This window comes from Canis lupus, chromosome 10 (genome assembly GCF_011100685.1).
Source record: "Canis lupus familiaris isolate Mischka breed German Shepherd chromosome 10, alternate assembly UU_Cfam_GSD_1.0, whole genome shotgun sequence".
NCBI lineage: Eukaryota > Metazoa > Chordata > Mammalia > Carnivora > Canidae > Canis > Canis lupus.
In genome coordinates, this window is record NC_049231.1 from 29,815,040 (window position 1) to 29,833,450 (window position 18,411).

General features: G+C 46.2%; 2 protein-coding genes and 1 long non-coding RNA gene across 11 annotated transcripts in view; 1 reads left to right on the forward strand and 2 right to left on the reverse strand.

Annotated features, from left to right (window-relative positions):
• The window catches only part of TOM1 (target of myb1 membrane trafficking protein), a 39,659-nt gene extending 33,362 nt beyond the window's left edge, over nt 1–6,297 (reverse strand). For both annotated transcript variants that reach the window (XM_038550739.1, XM_038550738.1), the window contains exon 1: nt 6,139–6,297. In XM_038550739.1, coding sequence (XP_038406667.1) covers nt 6,139–6,190 — 52 coding nt within the window. In that variant the 5' untranslated portion in view covers nt 6,191–6,297. The remainder of the gene's footprint in view (nt 1–6,138) is intronic.
• Nucleotides 6,298–6,424: 127 nt separating this feature from the next.
• Nucleotides 6,425–10,424, forward strand: LOC119873637. Its single transcript, XR_005365637.1, has 3 exons — nt 6,425–6,752; nt 6,870–7,093; nt 9,147–10,424. It is a non-coding gene; the product is annotated as an uncharacterized LOC119873637 (long non-coding RNA).
• The window catches only part of HMGXB4 (HMG-box containing 4), a 30,667-nt gene continuing 22,673 nt past the window's right edge, over nt 10,418–18,411 (reverse strand). For 7 of the 8 annotated variants that reach the window (XM_038550735.1, XM_038550733.1, XM_038550732.1 and 4 more), the window contains 3 exons: nt 13,037–13,159; nt 12,442–12,577; nt 10,418–12,098 (listed from right to left, as the gene is read on the reverse strand). In XM_038550735.1, coding sequence (XP_038406663.1) covers nt 12,533–12,577; nt 13,037–13,159 — 168 coding nt within the window. In that variant the 3' untranslated portion in view covers nt 10,418–12,098; nt 12,442–12,532. The remainder of the gene's footprint in view (nt 12,099–12,441; nt 12,578–13,036; nt 13,160–18,411) is intronic. The other variant, XM_038550731.1, reaches the window with a different exon arrangement.

Genomic DNA, 18,411 nt, shown 5'->3' on the forward strand with positions numbered 1-18,411 from the left:
AAACAAGTTCCCATCAAACAGGGGACACCTGTGCACTCTTAGATTCTGTGGGTCTCTGCCCCATGCAGTCTGGTGGGCTCTGTTCTCTCCTTACCTCCCCCTTGGCCCTGGCTCTTCCCTTCCCTCCTGGATCTTCTCCTCCCTCCTCATCAGGAACAAAGCCCAGTTCCACCCACAGATCTCACACAGCAGTTTGGTTCTCCACAGCACTTTTCAGTGTTCTTTCCAATGTTCATGGAGGCAGGGGTCTCAGAGGTTTTGTCACCTGCCTGGGAGACACAGGAAGTGCCAGGAAAGGGCAGAGTGGGCGCTTGACACCAGATCTTCTGATGCAGGGTCTAAGTTCTGACCCTATTCAGACTGCTGGCATCAGAGTGACCCAAAGGTGTTTCGCAGGATCACGTCAGGTGGGCTCACAGGCAAACTTGGCCATTTTTAGAGTCACATATTTACTTTAAAGTAGAAGAGAAAAACAAACATGAGTTATTTCATGATTTCATGGATATAATTACACAAGATGAGGTCATATTAAAAACGCTGAGCCAATAAAAAGAAAATACTCTGAAAATAAAATGAAAGGTGGCACAGGACAGATATAAATCCTAAAGGTGGCACACGAAGGACAGCAGTCTACAGAGTGCTAGCCTAGACTGAGACCTCCTTGGTAAGGAAGTAAAGAGTTAACTTGTCCTGAATCCCGTTTCTCACGGGGTGATGGCTCCAAGTTAATTAGAAGACACTGAAGGTTCTGTTCTGTTTTGTTTTGTTTTCTAAAACCAGAAGAGCGGAAATCCGGCACTTTACTCTTATTTCTTTGAGCTCAGTGAGGGAACAAAACCTATTCACCAGTTCTATCCGCAGGATCAGGCAAAGGCTTTAATTCCCAGGGAAGAATCGGATCCACCCCACAGCCTGAAACCTGACCTGTCTATGAATGCGGCTGCCACCAGCCGGAGACTGCGCATGGCCCAGTGACACCAGGCCAACACAGAGGCTGCACTGGAGCCGTGGCACTGGGTTGATGCTTTGGCTCTGGCACTAATGTAGACTATGCCCCAGCGACGATGATAACACCAGTAAGAAAGATCACAGCAGCTAATAGCCACTTACTGTCTGGCAGGCACTGGGCTGAGTGCTTCCCAACACCACAACCTCCCAACACGGCAGAACAGCAGCCCCAAGTGATACGTGCTATTATTGTCCTTATCCTACAGAGGTGAAACTGAGGAGCAGGGAGGTTATGTAACTGGCCCAGGTAATGAAGCTGGTGGAGGCTGAACCAGGGCTCAGACCATCTTGTGCAACTCAAGAACTCATCCGGGATGCCTTACCGCAGCACGTACTATGTAGCCAGTTGACACAAAGTCCTTTCTTGACATCGTTCCCTATTACCCTTCTGACAAAGACTTGTACTCTGAGCTGGCTCCAGCACTAACAGATCGGGGCACTGGAGCTTTAAGACATGAGGGTGCCCCAGGGCACACTTTGGGAAGTAGGAGGGAGTCTGAGTCTCAGGGCTGGAGCCTCCTGGGCATCTGTGACGTGGGGTTCTTTGGGATCCCACTCTGAAGAATGCTGCCTTCCATCGCTCTGCATGTGGCCAGCTGGTCTGATCCAGGTCAGCAAACAATGAACACATGTGCCAAGTGAGAGTGCTTTCGTATGGCCCACAGGCTAAGAACGGTTTTCATAGTTTTAAATGGTTGAAAACAAATTCAAAGAGTATTATTTCATGACATGTGAAAATGATATGAAATTCACGTTAGTGCCCATAAACAGTCTGACTGGAACGCAGTCCTGCCCATTCACCTACACATGGTCCATGCTGCCTTTATGCCTAAGGGCAGAGCTGAGTGGTCATGACAGGGTCCACAGGTCCACAAAACCATAAATATTTACTGTCTAGCCCCTTCCAGAAAGTTTGCAAATCCTGGTCGAGTCCTTCCTGGCAGCCACTGTGGGAATCCTCCTTACAGCCTCCCTCCCCTCTGGCCTCTGCATTCACCCCTCCAGCAGTGGGGAGCATGCAACATATGTGCCAGATGCTAGGGTTGCCTGTGCTGATCCTGAGCTCCCCTCGGTGACATCGCTCTCTGCCCTCCAAGCCTGTGGAGCCGTTCTACCTCTCCTCTCAAGGCCCTTAGGCTCCCTTCTTCCCTCTAGTGTCCATCCTTCCCTGTCCTTTACCTGTCCCCTAGGCTGTTCCTCATCAGTGCTCTGAAAGTAGAAGGAGAGTGGTAGCCCATTACAGACAGGCTATGGGCAACAGAGAGGGGACATGCCATAGTCAGGAGCAGAACTGGAGCTGGGCCCAAGTCTCCTGTCTCCCAGCTTGCCATTCCCTAGACGACATCGCTTGAGCAGCCAATTTGATTTCCAGCTCATCACTCCCAAAATGGCACTCCAGAGGGCCCGGGGTGTTCTCCCTACTAACACGCACATGGCGTTTCCCCTCTACAACTCCTTCCTGCAGCTCCCCTGGCTTGGTCTTTGTGGATCCAAGGGCAGCTTTGCCTGACTTCTTCCCCTCTCCTGTCCATCCCAGAGCTTGGCCTTAGGCTCCAAGTTCTCCCATCATATCCAGTTACCACCATCTCCACCCCAAGCACTGGGGGCTGGTCCTCAGGGATTGCCCATATTTACAGCATCTGTTGTTTGCAGCTTGCTTTCTGAGTCAGCTGGATCTCTGACTCAAAGTGCCAGGGGTGAGCTGACGGTCAGAAATGGACAATGGGCTTCTTGGGTTGCCTTCTGACGTCTGTGTATGAAACAACCCATAGGATCTGTCCTCAGAGGATACTGGGAAGGGTTTTGAAATCCTTGCAAGAAGAGGGCTCTGTCAACACCATCTAGTGCTAATTATCTGGAACCCTTTCAGCCACAGGCTGCTGCTCTTGGGAAGCTCTCCTACTGAACGATAAGGCTGAGTGACCTGGCAATGTGCACAGACTCACGTGTATACCATAATCAGCAAAGCTAATCTGTGGCTCTTGGAAGGCGGGACTAACATAAATCCCAAGTATGCACTGATCAGCCAGATACAGGGTGGTGAGGGGTAGGAGAGGATGGGTGCTCTGGGCCAGAGAAACCTGGGTCCGGATTCTGACCCCGAGTAGCTGTGAGATGATATGTTCTCTCACACTTCTGGTAAAATGGAAAAAACAGCAAAACCTTATAGGGTCACCGTGGATATTAATAACCAGGGTACCAGCATGGTCCCTGGCACATGGTATTTGCTCACAGGAGGTCACTTTCTTTTTCCCCTTTCTTCCCTCCTACTATGGGCTAGCAACCATGCCAGGTGCCAAGGGTCCTGACCAGTAAGGTCCAGTCCCTGCTCTTAGGAAGTCTAGTTTAGCTGGGGAGACACATATGTGCAACTACTAACAGAATGGGACAGGGCTCCATTAGTGTGCGATGGTGGAAATAATAGAAACAATGATGAGGACAGCAAGAGCTAATTCACTCACAATGTGCCAGGCACTCCCGGGGCGGGGCGGGGTGGGGGGGTGGTCCTCGCTTCACTCTCACTACCACCCAACCCGGAGAGGCAGATGCTCTTGTAGCCACCATTCCACCCAGGAGGAAATAGAGGTTCAGAGCCCAAAGGCAGAGAATGAAGAAGCCTGAGGAATGGGGATGATGGAAGAGCATGAAAGCAACAGCTGGATCTGAAGGGGTCAGGAAGGGGGTCAGGGAAGGCCTCAGGGAGGAGGTGACAATGTCTGAGCTTTGAAGGATGCACACTGGAGCAGGCATTCCACGAAAGTGCTTGGGTATGAGGGTGGATGAGAGCTTTATGAGTTGAGTGACATCCCTGATAAGTACCACTGGAACTCGCTGTGCTCAGGGATGCCAATTCTACAGGGCCCTACTCACAATAGGGGGGTGGAGTTGGCAACCTTGAGATTATTTTACTACTATAGTTTACAGAACTACTAGGTCGTCAATAATCACAGGCAATCTCTTTCTCTAAAAGAGAAAACATGGAATACTGAAGGCATTTGCTCAAATGGCAGCTATTCTTCATTTAATTCTACTTTGAGAGCCTCTTCAGCTTTGGTTCAAATTTCATTGGTTCTGGGGAGTTCATCACACTTCACTACCAATTCACTGGGGGCCTGGGTGAGTCAGAGTCTCCACCTTTTCTCCAGCCTCTGTCTTCTCCTGTGTAAAATGAAGGGGATGGGCCAGAATGGAAGTTTTCAACATGTGGTTTCCAATCCAGTGGCATTAGCATCACCTGGGAATTTGTCAGTAATGCATATTCTTGGGCAAACTCCAGACCTACAGAGTCAGAAACTCTTGGGGTGGGGCCCAGTCAGCCATCTGTCTTTAACAAGTCTTCCAGGGAATTCCGATGAGAACCCTGAGTTAGAAGACCCCCAGGGTAAGGATCCTTCCAGGAGTAAAATTTGGTTTGGGCTCTGAAGTATTATGACTTAGTAGTATTCTCTTTGGACAGAGTATTTCTTGCCACAGACAGGCAACCCTCAGGATAGGAAGAGAAGCTGTTTTTTTTTGACTAGCTAAAGCCCAGAGCCCAGGTGAGCTTTTCTACAAAGGTTCAGCAAACGTGGCTGACTTTGAAGGTCAGAATTTTTTGTTTTAAAGTAGGAAGTCTCAAACTTGGCATGTGATGAGAGCAGTGGTATCTGTTGTTGGAGAAATAAAGATGAGGGGAGAGCCACTTTCTCTTTTCAGCTCCAAAACAATGACTCATTGCAGGGTGTGTGTGTGGCAGGCAGTGGGGAGGGTGTTCCTCAGAGGGCAGCTTCACCTCCCTGGTCCAGGAGCGCTCTGGTTCGCAAATTAATCCTGGACTTCTACTCTCCTCTTGGAGAAGTCTGATTACAAAACCTCACAAGAGCCACTGACAGCCTTGGTGCCGATGACATCGCAGAGCTGGGTTGACAGTTAAGTGAAGTTTGGCTTCCAAGACCATAAGAAAGGAAAAAATGTCTAAAAGGTCCAATTTTCCCAGTCTAGACTGAACGCTAAGGGCCATCAAGAGGTCGAAGGGAGAATATCACAGTTTCCTAATGCGGGGAGGCACATCCAGGCTGTCCCAAAGGGGAAGTGTTAGCGGTGTGGCCCAGGGCCTGTGGTTCCTCCCCGTGCTGATGCACAGCAAGGAGCACCTAGGAGACTCTCCACACAGCTATTTCCAGGGATTCCTGACCCTCACTTCCTGGCATCTCCCTAACAATGACGATAAATATATATTATCACTTTGTTTTATATTAGCAGGGCCATGTGCCAGGCACGGTTCCCAGTACTTTACAATTATTAAGGAGCTGAAGCTTCACAACAACCCCACGGAAGCAGGGGCTATTAATATGCCCCTAATTATAGGTGAGGAGGAAACAGAGGCGGCGATGTCAACAGAGGGCAGGAAGAGTCGGGAGGCCGGGGCTCGGAGTGAGCCTGTGCCTCCGGCCAGAGTGCCTGGCCCACCCGCCTACGAGAAACGAAGGAGGCGGAATCAGGAGGTTCCTGAGGTCGCTTCCAGCTCGGGAGCCTGCGACCGTGCCGCCGGCTGCTGCTGGTCTGGCGGGATCGCCAGGGTCCGGCCGGGGGCCGCGCGCAGCAGGGCTGCCGGGCCTGGTCCCCGCAAGTCGCCGGCCCCGACGCCAAGCGCGTCTCCGGATCCTGGGCGAATGGGCTTCTAGCCCCTCTCCGGTACCTGTGTCCCGAGAGCCTGGCGAGCCAAGAGGGAGACGGCCAGGCCCCGGCGGCCGGACCCGGGCTGCGGAAGGGACGAGGGAGACGGGCCAGTGGCCCGAGGGCCGTAAACCACGCTGCCCCTTCAGCCCCCGAAACTTTCTCCCCGGATTCGGGACCCCAGCAGCCACGCATTGGCTGAGCCGCGGCCACCAGGACCCGCCCCCTTTCTTTTGCTATTGGCTAGCCTAGGCATCCACCACAAGGCGAGGCTTCCTAGTGGAGCGCGGCTTTTGTCAATCAAGGTGGGCGGGAGGCTGGGCGGGGCCAGGTCGGGGAGAGACACGCCAGCCTAGTTCTCCCAGCCTCCCTCCAGAGGGTGGCTTGGGACCTGGAGGCGCCCCGGGGCCCCCCGGGGACCGAGGCTGGGTGCGGGGCCCTGCGGCGGGGCGAGGCGGCGCTCCGGGGACTCACCGATGCGCTGGCCCACCGGAGAGCTGAACGGGTTTCCCAGGAGAAAGTCCATCGCTGCGGGCGCCTCAGCCGCCAACCGGGGGAATCAGCTGACGGCAACCGCCGCGCTGCCGACCCGTCACGTGACGCGCCGGACGGCCCGCGAGGAGGCGCCTGTGGAGGCGGGGCGTAGGGAGGCGAGCGTGGCCACAGGCCCCGCCCCTGACGTGAAGGCCACAGGCCTCGCCCCTCGAGCCGGGCGGAGGGCGATGACCTCACGGCAACTCGCTCGGCGTCTGCGGACGTCACGCACGACGTGGGGCTGGGCGGGCCAGGGGCGTGGCCTCTCCAAGCCCCGCCCCAGGCCTTATTCAGGGGCGTGGCCCAGCACCGCGAGCTTCAGCGGAACAGGGTCTCGGAGCCGGGAAGTGCCTGGGGTAGGGTCACAGGGCAAGCTCAGACCCGGTTTCACGCCGGTGACGTCGCTAGGCCACGCCCCCACCGCCGGCGGCGACAGCATCTCTGGCTCGTCGTCTCCCAGCCCCGACAGAGCGCTTCCTCCCTGGACACAGAACCAGCCCAGTGACCCGCAGCGAGGAGCGGGCTGGAGCCCGGAGTAGCAGAGGCACCCGGAGGTGGTCACGGGTGGGCCTGGGACCCACCTCGGCTGTGATTCACACAGCGAGCTTCCATTTTTTCCGGATGCTGGAACTAGATCAAGGACTTTCTTCTTCTCTCTTTTTTTTTTTTAGGTCATAGGCTCCTTTGAGGACTTGAAGAAAACCATCAACCTTTCTGAAGAAAAAAGGGCAGAGAGACAATTTAACGTCAGGGACTTCCTAGGGTCCCAGAAGTCAGTGGACCCCAAGTTACGGACTTTAAGAATCTCAAAGGCCTTTCCTAGTTCTAGGATTCTGCTATCTTCCAACCTTCCTGTGTACCATGTTTTAGATATTTCACCCACACATTAGATCAGGTCGGACCTATTATGCTTTATTCTTTTGGTCATATGCAGTCTAGATACAATAATCACTGCTTTGGTAGTCTGGGCTACTGCTGGGAGCTTTAGTACTTAATCCACCACAGTATGTGATTTAAAAAAAATAAAAGATTTTATTTATTTATTTATCAGAGACATAGGCAGGAGAGGCAGGCTCACGGTGGGGAGACAGACCCCAGGACCCCAGGATCACACCCTGAGCTGAAGGCAGATGCTCAACCATTGAATCACCCAGGTGTCCCCAATTGGAAAGGCTAGGAATTGTACAAATATAGGATGATGGAGAACCTAAGCTAGAAGTTAATCACTTCCTTATGTTGACCTGTTTGAGCATACAGGGGCTGATACCTTTACTGTACAATATAAGAACTTTATGGAAGTCATGTACTCCTGTGCTTCAACAGTGCTCATGAGACCTATTCATAAATGCCCTTCTCCTCACCAGGCTAGCTACTCCGTGAGGGCTGGGATACTATGTCTACTTGACTCACCATCATTGTCTAGCACAGTGACTAATATATGAAAACTTATTTATTTTTAGAGATTTTATTTGAGAGAGAAAGTGAGCAGGGGGAGAGGCAGAGGGAGAACCACAAGCAGAGTCCTTTCCCCCACCCCAGCAGGGCTGGATCCCAGGATCCTGAGATCATGACCTGAGCTGATGTCAGAGGCTTAACTGAATGAGTCATCCAGTTTCCCCTGAAAATTTATTTATTTTAAAATATTTTATTTATTTATTCATGAGAGACACAGAGATTGAGGCAGAGACACAGGCAGAAGGAGGAGAAGCAGGCTCCATGCAAGGAGCCCGATGTGGGACTCGATCCCGGGATCCAGGATCATGCCCTGGGCCAAAGGCAGATGCTCAACCGCTGAGTCACCCAGGCGTCCCTCCCCTGAAAATTTAAATCAACCTACCAAATAATGTATTTGGACTATAAAGGGGTGGGAGGATGTACATTTAAGATGACTTCCATGTCAGGTATCTTCCATGTTTTTCTTCATTTAAGCACATTGCAGTTGTATTTTAGCATAAACTTCTTTTGAATTCTTCCATTAGCAACCTTTAACATGCTCATGTTTCGTGGTTATTTCCCTGAATGAAGTTCTTACCTCCTTGCACCACTCTGGTTTAAAGTGATTATGGGCAGAAGATCTTGGATATATTGACAAGAATTAAACAGCCACAGGTTGTATCCTTCATGGTGAAAGCAGAAACAACACCCATACTCTCAAACAGGGAGTGAAATCATATCAATTTCATGCAAACAGAATACTGTATAGTTCTTAAATAAGAAATGGAAATATGTGGATTTGCCAACACAAAAGACAGGAATGTAAATGGCAAACAGTAAATGTAGTATAAAACTGATCAAAACCATATTTTAAAAGTGATTGCTGGGCACCTGGCTGGCTCATTGGTTGAGCATCTGCCTTCGGCTCAGGTTGTGATCCCAGGGTCCTGGGATCAAGTCCCGCATCTGTCTCCCTGTGGGGAGTCTGCTTCTCCCTCTGCCTGTGTCACTGCTTCTGTCTCTCATGAATAAATAAAATCTTTATTTTTTAAAAGATTTTTTATTTATTTATGAGAGATGTATAGAGAGAGGCAGAGACACAGGCAGAAGGAGAAGCAGGCTCCCTGCAGGGAACCCAATGCGGGACTCGATCCTGGATTCCAGGATTAGGACCTGAGCCGAAGGCAGACACTCAACCGTGGAGCGATCCAAGCGTCCCATAAATAAAATCTTGAAAAGTGATTGCTAAGGGGCGCCTGGTTGGCTCAGTTGGTAAAGTACATAACTCTTGTTCTCAAGTCCTGAGTTTAAGCCCCACACTCAGCATAGAGCCTTTATTTTTGTTTTGTTTTGAAGTGTTTGCTAACAAGGAACAAACTCATTTGGTAAACAATCTGCTTTAGTTTTTTTAAAAGTGTTTTAGTAATATTGATATCAAATGCCTTCTTGAGGGTAAATATGTCCTAAGACTGACATATTGCATAAATGGAATGTAATCTATTATATCCTTCAAGTCCTTTTAGACAAAACTCAAGATCCTCTGCCTCCAAAGTTGAAAGACAATAGTATGACGGGAAATGTGAGGCCTGCCTAGCAGAAGCCAGCCAGGACAAATGGACATTGGAACAATGGAAAAGTCTCAGGAGTCTTCCTATGATCCCATTTGCTCAGGACTGTAGAGAACAGAGGATTCTGATGGATTCCATACATGATCTGACTGTGAAAGTGATTTGGGGCAGAAAGGAGCCTAGGCCTGGATCTGCTGTTATCATGTGCTGCTTCTGGCTTTGCCATTTTCTAGCTGCGCAAACCCAGGAAGAGCACTTTTCCTCACCTGTCTCATTTGTAAAGGGGGTAAGGTACCTTTACCTTTACCTCTTGAGGCTCATGGGTGGATTCAGTGAGAGAAAACATGGAAATCACTTTTGTCACTTAGCACTCTTGGTCTCTTTCTTGTAGGCTCTCCGAAGAGGTCATATTCCACTATTTATGACTAGTAACACCTTGGGTTTATGTTGAAATTTTAACCTTAAGAGGTCAGATCTCCATATATTAAATGGTCACTGTGTTACTAGACATTTGTTTCAGGCTGGCTGGCAGTGGGCTTGGAGGTGGGAGTGACCTTAACGCTAATTTACTGGTGGGACTTCAGACACCTATAAAGGTGAAGGGACTTATCCAACATCACTCATTAGAGTCAGGACAGGACTAAAACAGCATGAAATGTATCATGTCTAAGCACGTGGTTCATATGTGATCCTTAATACACAACTGATATTTTCTTGTGTTAGGCCAACACTGTAGAGTATATACAACTTCATCTATCAGTGAATAGAGCCCCTCTTATCAGAGCCACTGGTTTTTAGTTTGCAAGAGAGTAAGAGACTCTACAATGTAAAAGTTAATAGAGACAGAGCAAGATGTACGTTAGGAAAATGGCTAAGGGGGTCCCTGGGTGGCTCAGTGGTTTGGCGCCTGCCTTTGGCCCAGGGTGTGATCCTGGAATCCGAGGATCCAGTCCCCACATCGGGCTCCCTGCATGGAGCCTGCTTCTCCCTCTGCCTGTGTGTCTCTGTCTCTCTCTCTGTGTGTGTCTCTCATGAATAAATACATAAAATCTTTTTTTTTTTTAAAAAGGAAAATGGCTAAGATCAGAAACTTGGCCTCATTCCAGACAGATTTTTCTTTTTAAGAAAATCGCAGTGGGATATCAGTAGAAAATGACAGGTTTTAGTATTTCACAGCAACTTGGTCAGCAACAGGGAAAAGATACCTGAGACTGGACTACAAATATTAAAAATGTGATTTTTAATAATATAAGTACAAAATTTTATTTCTTTATACAACTGTAATGGGATTTGGATCAAACCGCTAGAATTTATTTAAAAAACAAAATAAAACAATGATATAAAAACTCCAAGAAGGTCTGAATCCAAAGTTTTTCCTCTAATAGTACCAAATACCACAAGGTACAGATTATTATACAAATGTGTACAAATTTAAATACAAATACAGTAGGGTTGGGTTTGAAAGGAAAACAAACAAACAGAAAGCAGGTCCTCATCAGGATTTCATTAATGTGCACAAATGACAAGGGTAGGACTGACTTCTTCCATGCTAATCCATGTCTTCCAGGCCCCTCCCTGATAGACCCTGGGTCAAACAGGAAACTTCCATTGGTACAGATGAGGTGTGGCACAGGGTCTAACAAGCGAAATCAAATCCAGTTTTCTGCTCCTTCTTGATTTTGGTTCCCAAACATACCCGTTTCCTTCTGTTTCCCCAGTTAAGCTTCATGACTGCTCTGAGCTAAGGGCCAGTCAGCAGCCAGAGTACCTTCAGGAAACAAAGCCCCATGAGCACACTGGTGGGGAGAAGGGAAGGGGTTAAGTCAGGTGCAGGCTGGCTGCTCAGTACTCAAAGATCTACTTTGACATGGTAGTGCTCTGTCTAGGCCAGGGGAAGAAAGCAGTTACCAGAGCTCGGTTTTGGCAGGGAATCTCACACCAAATTGAAAAACAACCCTGAAGTGCTCAACTGTCTTCTTTGGAACTGGGAAACACAAGTCTGGTTCTTTGGAAAAGTGGGGAGTTGGGAATGGTAACATTCCTTTTAATTTTGCTTTCTTGACATTATTGAATTAGAAAGAATTAGAATCCCGGCATAATGATTCCTTTTTGAGGCACGATACCTTAAAATGTAGATGATTTGGAGTTTTCAGAGGAGACCAGAGGAAAGGAGGAGGCAAGAAATGACAAATCTGTATCTTCCACATGCTGTTGCTGGTGGAGGCTTTTGTTATTAAATTATATATACAGAAATTTACAGGATAAATTAAAATCAAAGAGATTTTAAAGAGTTAAATACACATAATTAAAACACACATTCACACGCACACATAAATAAACCTACATGAGAATCGAGTACTTTTTTTGCAATTCACTTATGTGTGGAATGCAGAACACTGGGTATCTATCTGCCCACCAGGCGAGCCAACAGGATGAACCCAAGAATCATGCTGGGCAAAGTTCATCTTTCCCAACCATCAAGCAACTAAGCAGCAAAAACCTGTGAGGACTCCGTGCCTAAGCTAATGCTGCCGATGGAAGATACCAGCAGTTAGCTCTACAGATGAAATATTCTGGGTCAGCTCACAATATATGCAGTTCAATTTGTGCAGTAACAGCTTTACACTCTCCAAGGTGTTTTATGCTGCTGGGGCTCACATAACTCCTTGGCCCCTACTGAGGCTGCTAATGGTACCAATGATTACAAGAAATTTTGAGACATGGACACCGGTATAGCAGGAATTGGAATGAACCCCCTACGAAGTTCACCTAAGCCACTGCAGTAACTGTAAGATGGGAATGATTTCATCACTTCCTACCTAGGTCACTTCAAGTTGAAAGGCTTTGTACGTTCACTCAACTGGCATCTTCCCATAATCTTTCCTATTACATTTCCGACTGTAAGACAGGTAAGGCAAATGGTCAGTGATGGGTCTGGAGGTACAACTGAGTTTGGAAAAAAATCACATTTTAGCTGTCCATAAAGAGATGCCCTTGGCACCCTGAACAAGCCCCCAGCCCCTAAGTTACATTGATTTTTAAGGCAGATTTATCCACCACAGGAGAAAAAGGAATCCCAAGCCCATATTCATGCCAAGGTTTCTTCTTGGCTAAACCTTTGCCATTTCATAAAATTATTAAAAGCAAAGTAATTACAGTCCTATGTATATATTGTACACTTTATATATATATATATATATATATATATTTATATGTATATATATAAAAATTTAAAACCTACACCCAGAGGCCAGTGAAGGATCTGGAACAGTCATATATACACAAACCAGCAATGGAGGACGATAAGGTCTCTGTCCCGGGACTCTTTGTGGTCACAGTCCAGGCATGATGTAAGCAATGTTGTCTAGTGTGTTTGACTGCAAAACAAGGGAAAAGGTTTAGCTGAAGAGTACTTTACCCTTAGTTCCCTGAGGCCTAGTTCTCTGTTCAGAGGAGGGAGTTGAGAGTTGGAGAGAGCAGTGTGAGCTAAAAGCTGGCACACTGCTGTCTACTATGCTAGGAGCTTCTCTGCTGGCTCTTCCCATGAACCCTTGTGGAGATGCAGAAGACTTGTGTACTTTCTTTGGGTAGAGGAGAAGATAGGCACCAGAGGAGCTGCAGCTCCCTAAGGGCTGGACTGTTTTGGGAAATGGCCTGTTTTCTAGTTGCACTGAGGGCACTGTACAGTACCACATTCGTGGGCCAATATACAGAGGGGGCGCCATCTGCCGGGAAGCCTTACAAGCCTGTGCCTGATAGAGCTCGTTAAGGTAGGGCCTCGACGGCTCCCAAGGGGTCTGGCTGAAAAAAATCCAAGGAAAACAAGGAAAACTCACCAAGACCTGTTTGGGACAGCCGTTCAGTTCAGGTAGTTGTGTGGTCAGACACGCCAAGGGTCCAAGCGCACAGATAATGGAATCCAGAAGCACTGACAAACTGCCAGACACAGCCACCATGCCCTGAAAGGAGAGCAGGAAGAGACAGCAGGTTGTAACTCGAGTCCCACTCCTGATCGAGTTGGTTTCTTCACATTGTTTTTTAAGTCTTGCTAGTTCTCTGCAATTTGCAGCAGAAATGGAAGTTATCTGCTTTGATAACTCTGTGAATCCTTTAAAAAGAAAACTTTTACAATACCTTCCCAGGTTCCTTTTCTATGTTCCTAACTCATCTTACCCTCTGTGCAACGAAGGGTTATGACTTAAATCAATCTACTCTGGAAAGCTCCTGGGAAGATTTGTGGAGGTCATGTGTGCAACTCCACGAATATAGCTCAAATGTGCTAACTATGAGAGTTCTACAGCCCTACATGCTAACATTTAACGTAAACATATGTGTACTTCTCCACGTATGTGGTTTCTGATAGCTGATGATACAACTTTTCTGGGTTGAGTTGTTCACTCTCAGAAAGAAGTGAATCAGGTTCACTTCAAATTTTAACATCTTGCACAACTCACAATGTTTCTCCCCCTGTGATTCAAACAGGTAAGAAATAAGAGTACTTGCTGCCAGTGTGCCTATCCTGCTCTGGTATTATCTGCTTTCACCAGAAGCCCTGTGGGACTATGCCATCTAGGGAGGCAGCACAGCAGCGTCTGAGAGAGAAGAGCCCTGGGCTCAGGACTGTGGAGGGCCCTCACTCACTGCTTCAGTCCTGGGCCAAGATGCTTCTTATGCTGTGTCGGTTAATGAGCCTACGCACAGGGGATTAAGGGAAATAAAAGGTATAAGGTACTTGGGATTGTCCCGGTTATGTGGCAAGTGTTCAAAAAGTATTAGTAGTTATCATTATTACCAACATCTTCGTCTCCCAAACTGCACTTCTGGCTGCCTGCTAGGTCTCTCACTGTGCTTCTAGATCTCAACCTGGTATAAAGAGAAATCAATCACCTCTTCTACTCTTAGCATTTCTTCTCTGCTAAACTCACCACTATTCACACGACTGTCCAGTCTCAATGCCTTGCCAAAGCTGACTCTTCCTTCCCCCTCTCCTCCTCTCAAGGAAGGCTATGCAGCAAGGGGTTAAGAGAATGGACCTCAAGGTTGCACCACAAAATTCAAGCCTGTTTTAGCACTTGGGGCTGAATTCCAGAGCAAGTTACTTAGCCTCTCTGAGTCTTTCTATTTCTTCTGTAAAAGAGGGGGAACACAAATTCTGGCCCACAAAGCAGCAGTGTGAATTTCATGAAAGAATCCACATGAAGCACTCTGAACCAAAGACGGCTGAGAAAGCAGTCCAGACGTGACAAAGATTTGAATTAATTCAACAACTATTTAGTGAGGACTTACTATATGCAGAACACCAGTAGTTATGGAGAGGGTATAAAAAGGAATAGGATATGATTTCTGCCCTCAAGTTGCTTATAATTCATTAGGAGAATCAGACATAAAATATCAGCTACAGTTAACTGTAGGGTAACAGTAATGGAATAACATTATTAATTGCTAACTGGTCTGGACTGCCTTACTGTTGTTAGGGAACTTTCCCCCAGTTTGGGTCTCTCTTCATTCCCAATCTAAAATAGAAGATATTTTCAGAGAAAGCCAAATGAGAGCTCTGATCAAATCCCTCCCTACTCAAAAAAAATTCCTGCAGTTCCTCAATAGTAGAGTATAAACATTTGAGAGCATCTAAGACCTTCTATAATTTGGGCTATGGCCTTAATTTCCAGCCTTCCTTTTTGCCTTACATGTTAGATATTCTAAATTGTCATCATTTTATTTATTATTTATTTATTTTAAAGATTTTATTTATTTATTCATAGAGACACACAGAGAGAGGGAGGCAGGGGCACAGGCAGAGGGAGAAGCAGGCTCCATGCAGGGAGCCCGACGTGGGACTCGATCCAGGGTCCCCAGGATCACACCCCAGGCTGCAGGCGGCACTGAACCGCTGTGCCACCGGGACTGCCCAATTGTCATCATTTTAGCAGTAAAACCTTTTTTCAAATAAAACCTGATGTTAGGAAGAAACAAAACAAATGAACAATGGGGGAAAAAAAAGAGAGAGAGATGGGATGCCTGGGTGGATCAGTTGTCTGAGCGTATAACCCTTGGTTTTGGCTCAGGTTGAGATCTCAGGGTCCTGAGATGGAGCCCATGTTAGGCTTCATGCTCAGCATGGAGTCCGCTTAAGATTCTCTCTTCCTCTCCCTGTGCCCCTCACACTCATGCTCTCTCCGTCAAATAAGTAAATAAAATCTTAAAAAGAGAGAGAGAGAGAGAGGCAAACCAAGAAACAGATTCTTTTTTTTTTTTTTTTTTTTTTTCAAGAAACAGATTCTTAACTATAGAGAACAAACTGATGGCTACCAGAAGGGAGGTGAGCAGGGGAATGGGTGAAACAGGTGATGGGATTTCAGGAGCATACTTGTCAGGATGAGCACCAGGTGATGTATGAAGTATTGAATCACTATACTGTATATCTGAAACTAATATTACACTCTATGTTAACTAACTGGAATTTAAATAAAAACTTAAACATAAGAAACCTGATGTGGAATTCCAATATGTAAAACAGCTAGAAGGTTTGGTTAAAGTGGGAGTGGGGGGCCTATAGCCCCACTGGGGCTCCTCTCATCCATTTCTGCAGAAGATCCTGAGGTCGAGAAACACAGATGTGTATGGTTTTCTGGTTTTGAACCAGAAAACCTCTCCTGACTCCCCCTAACTCTCTTCGTTCTCTAGCTACTCTCTCTGCATCAGCTAGCACAGAGCAACAGAGGGAGCCAGGGTTAGGAGCAACACAGGTTGGGCTCTGTCACAGTGTATCAACTTGTAATAGTCACTTAATTTTATTAGGCTCCTGCTATCCAATCTATAAATGAGTGACATCCATGTTCCTTAGAGTATAGTATGTAATTTCTAGTGGCATATAGGTGAACATTAATTATCTTGATATATACCTACCGTGATATACAGTATTAAAAAAATTAGAATATCAGTTTTGTGATGTCAAGGATATCACTGTGAAAGCAGATAGATTTATTTAAATAAAAATATAAGATAAATAACAGTGTGAGTAATACAGGGAAATCGCAAAATTGTGAGGATATATGCAAGTGACTGAAGCCTGCAAAAAGGTGGACTGGAGCGGGTGGGGAATTACTGCTAATGGGTGTGGAGTTTCCTTTGGGAGTAAAGAAAATGTTCTGTAATTAGTTAGTGATGGGGCCACAATTCTGTGAATATACTGAAAACCACTAAATTCTACAGTTCCAAAAAGGTGAACTTTATGGTGTGTGATCTATATCTCAACAAGACTGTTACATAAAATAGAGTGGGCTGGGGAACCTGTGCAAGTTTTTCCCTTTTCTGGTCATGTGTATGTGTTACTCTCTCAAAGCAGCTGCTCTCAGAAGCTGGCTTATTTTATTTATTTTTTAAAAAGATTTTTATATGTTTTAATTTATTTATTCACGAGAGACACACACAGAGAGAGAGAGGCAGAAACACAGGCAGAGAGAGAAGCAGGCTCCATGCAGAAGCCGGATGTGGGACTCGATCCCGGGACTTCAGGATCACACCCTGGGCTGAAGGCAGGCACCAAACTGCTGGAGCCACCCAGGGATCCCCTCTGGCTTGTTTCAACTGCCGATTATGTATATGTTCTACCTTTCTAGTGAGACTGTAAGTTTTCTAATGATACCATCAGGAAGCAACTCAGATTTTCTACTCCCCCACATTTTTGGAATAATGTCTACATACTTAATAAGTATTTGCCAAACTAAATGGAAATATCGGGGGAAGTGTGGAGTATGGAAGGTGCATAAAACAAATCATTTTTACTTCTAACTTTTTAGGAAACTAAGAATGACTAAGTATGAAAAATAAATAAGGATCCCAGAATATTTTACTCTGGAAATATCTAGATCTATTCAAATATCTGAGTCTATATGAAAATACTTAGTTGTTTTGAAATTTGCTAAGTTATTGAAATTAGCCAAAAAACTTAGATAATTTTCATTTTTTGTCGCCTCTGGCATTTTATTTGTTGCATAATAATTCGACTTCCACAGAGAAGCAAGTGAATGGTTTTATACTCCTATACTGACTTCTCAGCTTAGAAATAAATGGCTTTAGTAGCTGAGACTGATTTCTTTGCTGGAATGTCCTATTAGGACCCAGTGGAAACCTGAGATACACTACTGAGTTAGCCAAGGGGGCGATATCATTAGAAACTGAATATGGTAATAGAAATGGAACATGACAGCTTTGCAGGTTAAGTGATTTTGAAATTGAAGCTTAAAAGGACAAAGCAAAGATCTCCCTAGGGCACACAGCACTGTATAATTCAACGCTGAGTAATGAAGAGCTTGAGAACCTCAATTTCCCTACTTGCTACTTCTTTTCTTTTCTTTTCTTTCTCTTTCTCTTTCTCTCTCTCTTCTTCTCTTCTTTTCTTTTCTTTCTTGGATTTATTTATTTATTTATTTTAGAGAACATAAGAGAGAGCACATGGGCGGGGGTGGGGGACAGAGGCAGAGGCACTGAGCAGACTCTGTACTCAGCCCTGTGACACAGGGCTCAGTCTCACGACCAAGATCTTGGCCTGAGCCAAAAACCCAGTCAGACCCTTAACGGACTGTGCCACCCAGGGTGCCCCTTGCTACCCATTTTCAGAGAAGTAGAGGTACTCTTAATCCCCCATACAGCTTACTCTGTTTATTCGAGACTTTATTGGAAATGTGCAAAAATTCAAACTTAGTGATTAAAACTTCCATGGGATTTGTATTCATTTTTTCCCCATTGCATTTTTAAAAAAATCAAAATGAGTTACAGGATTATATGTCAATTGTATCTCAATAAAAATGGGGAAAAAAGTTATAGGAGATCCTTTTTTTAAAAAAAAATTTTTTTTATTTATTCATGAGAGACAGAGAGAGAGGCAGAGACATAGGCAGAGGGAGAAGGAAGCTCTCTATGGGGAGCATACATGGGAATCGATCCCGGTACACCGGAATCATGACCTGAGCCAAAGGCAGATCTTCGGCCACTGAGCACGCAGGCATCCCAAGTTACAGGAAATTCTAACTCCTTTTTGTACCATTGTTCAATAGGATGGTGTAAGTGTAAACTTTGAAGGCCAGTAGGAAGATTCCAAATCTCTAGATGTTTTTACTAGCATGTATCTTCTTTGTCATTGTCTCCTGAGCACCTGGCATAATCTAGCACACAGTAGTAGTTGCTCAATGGATGTATGTGGAAGAAGTAA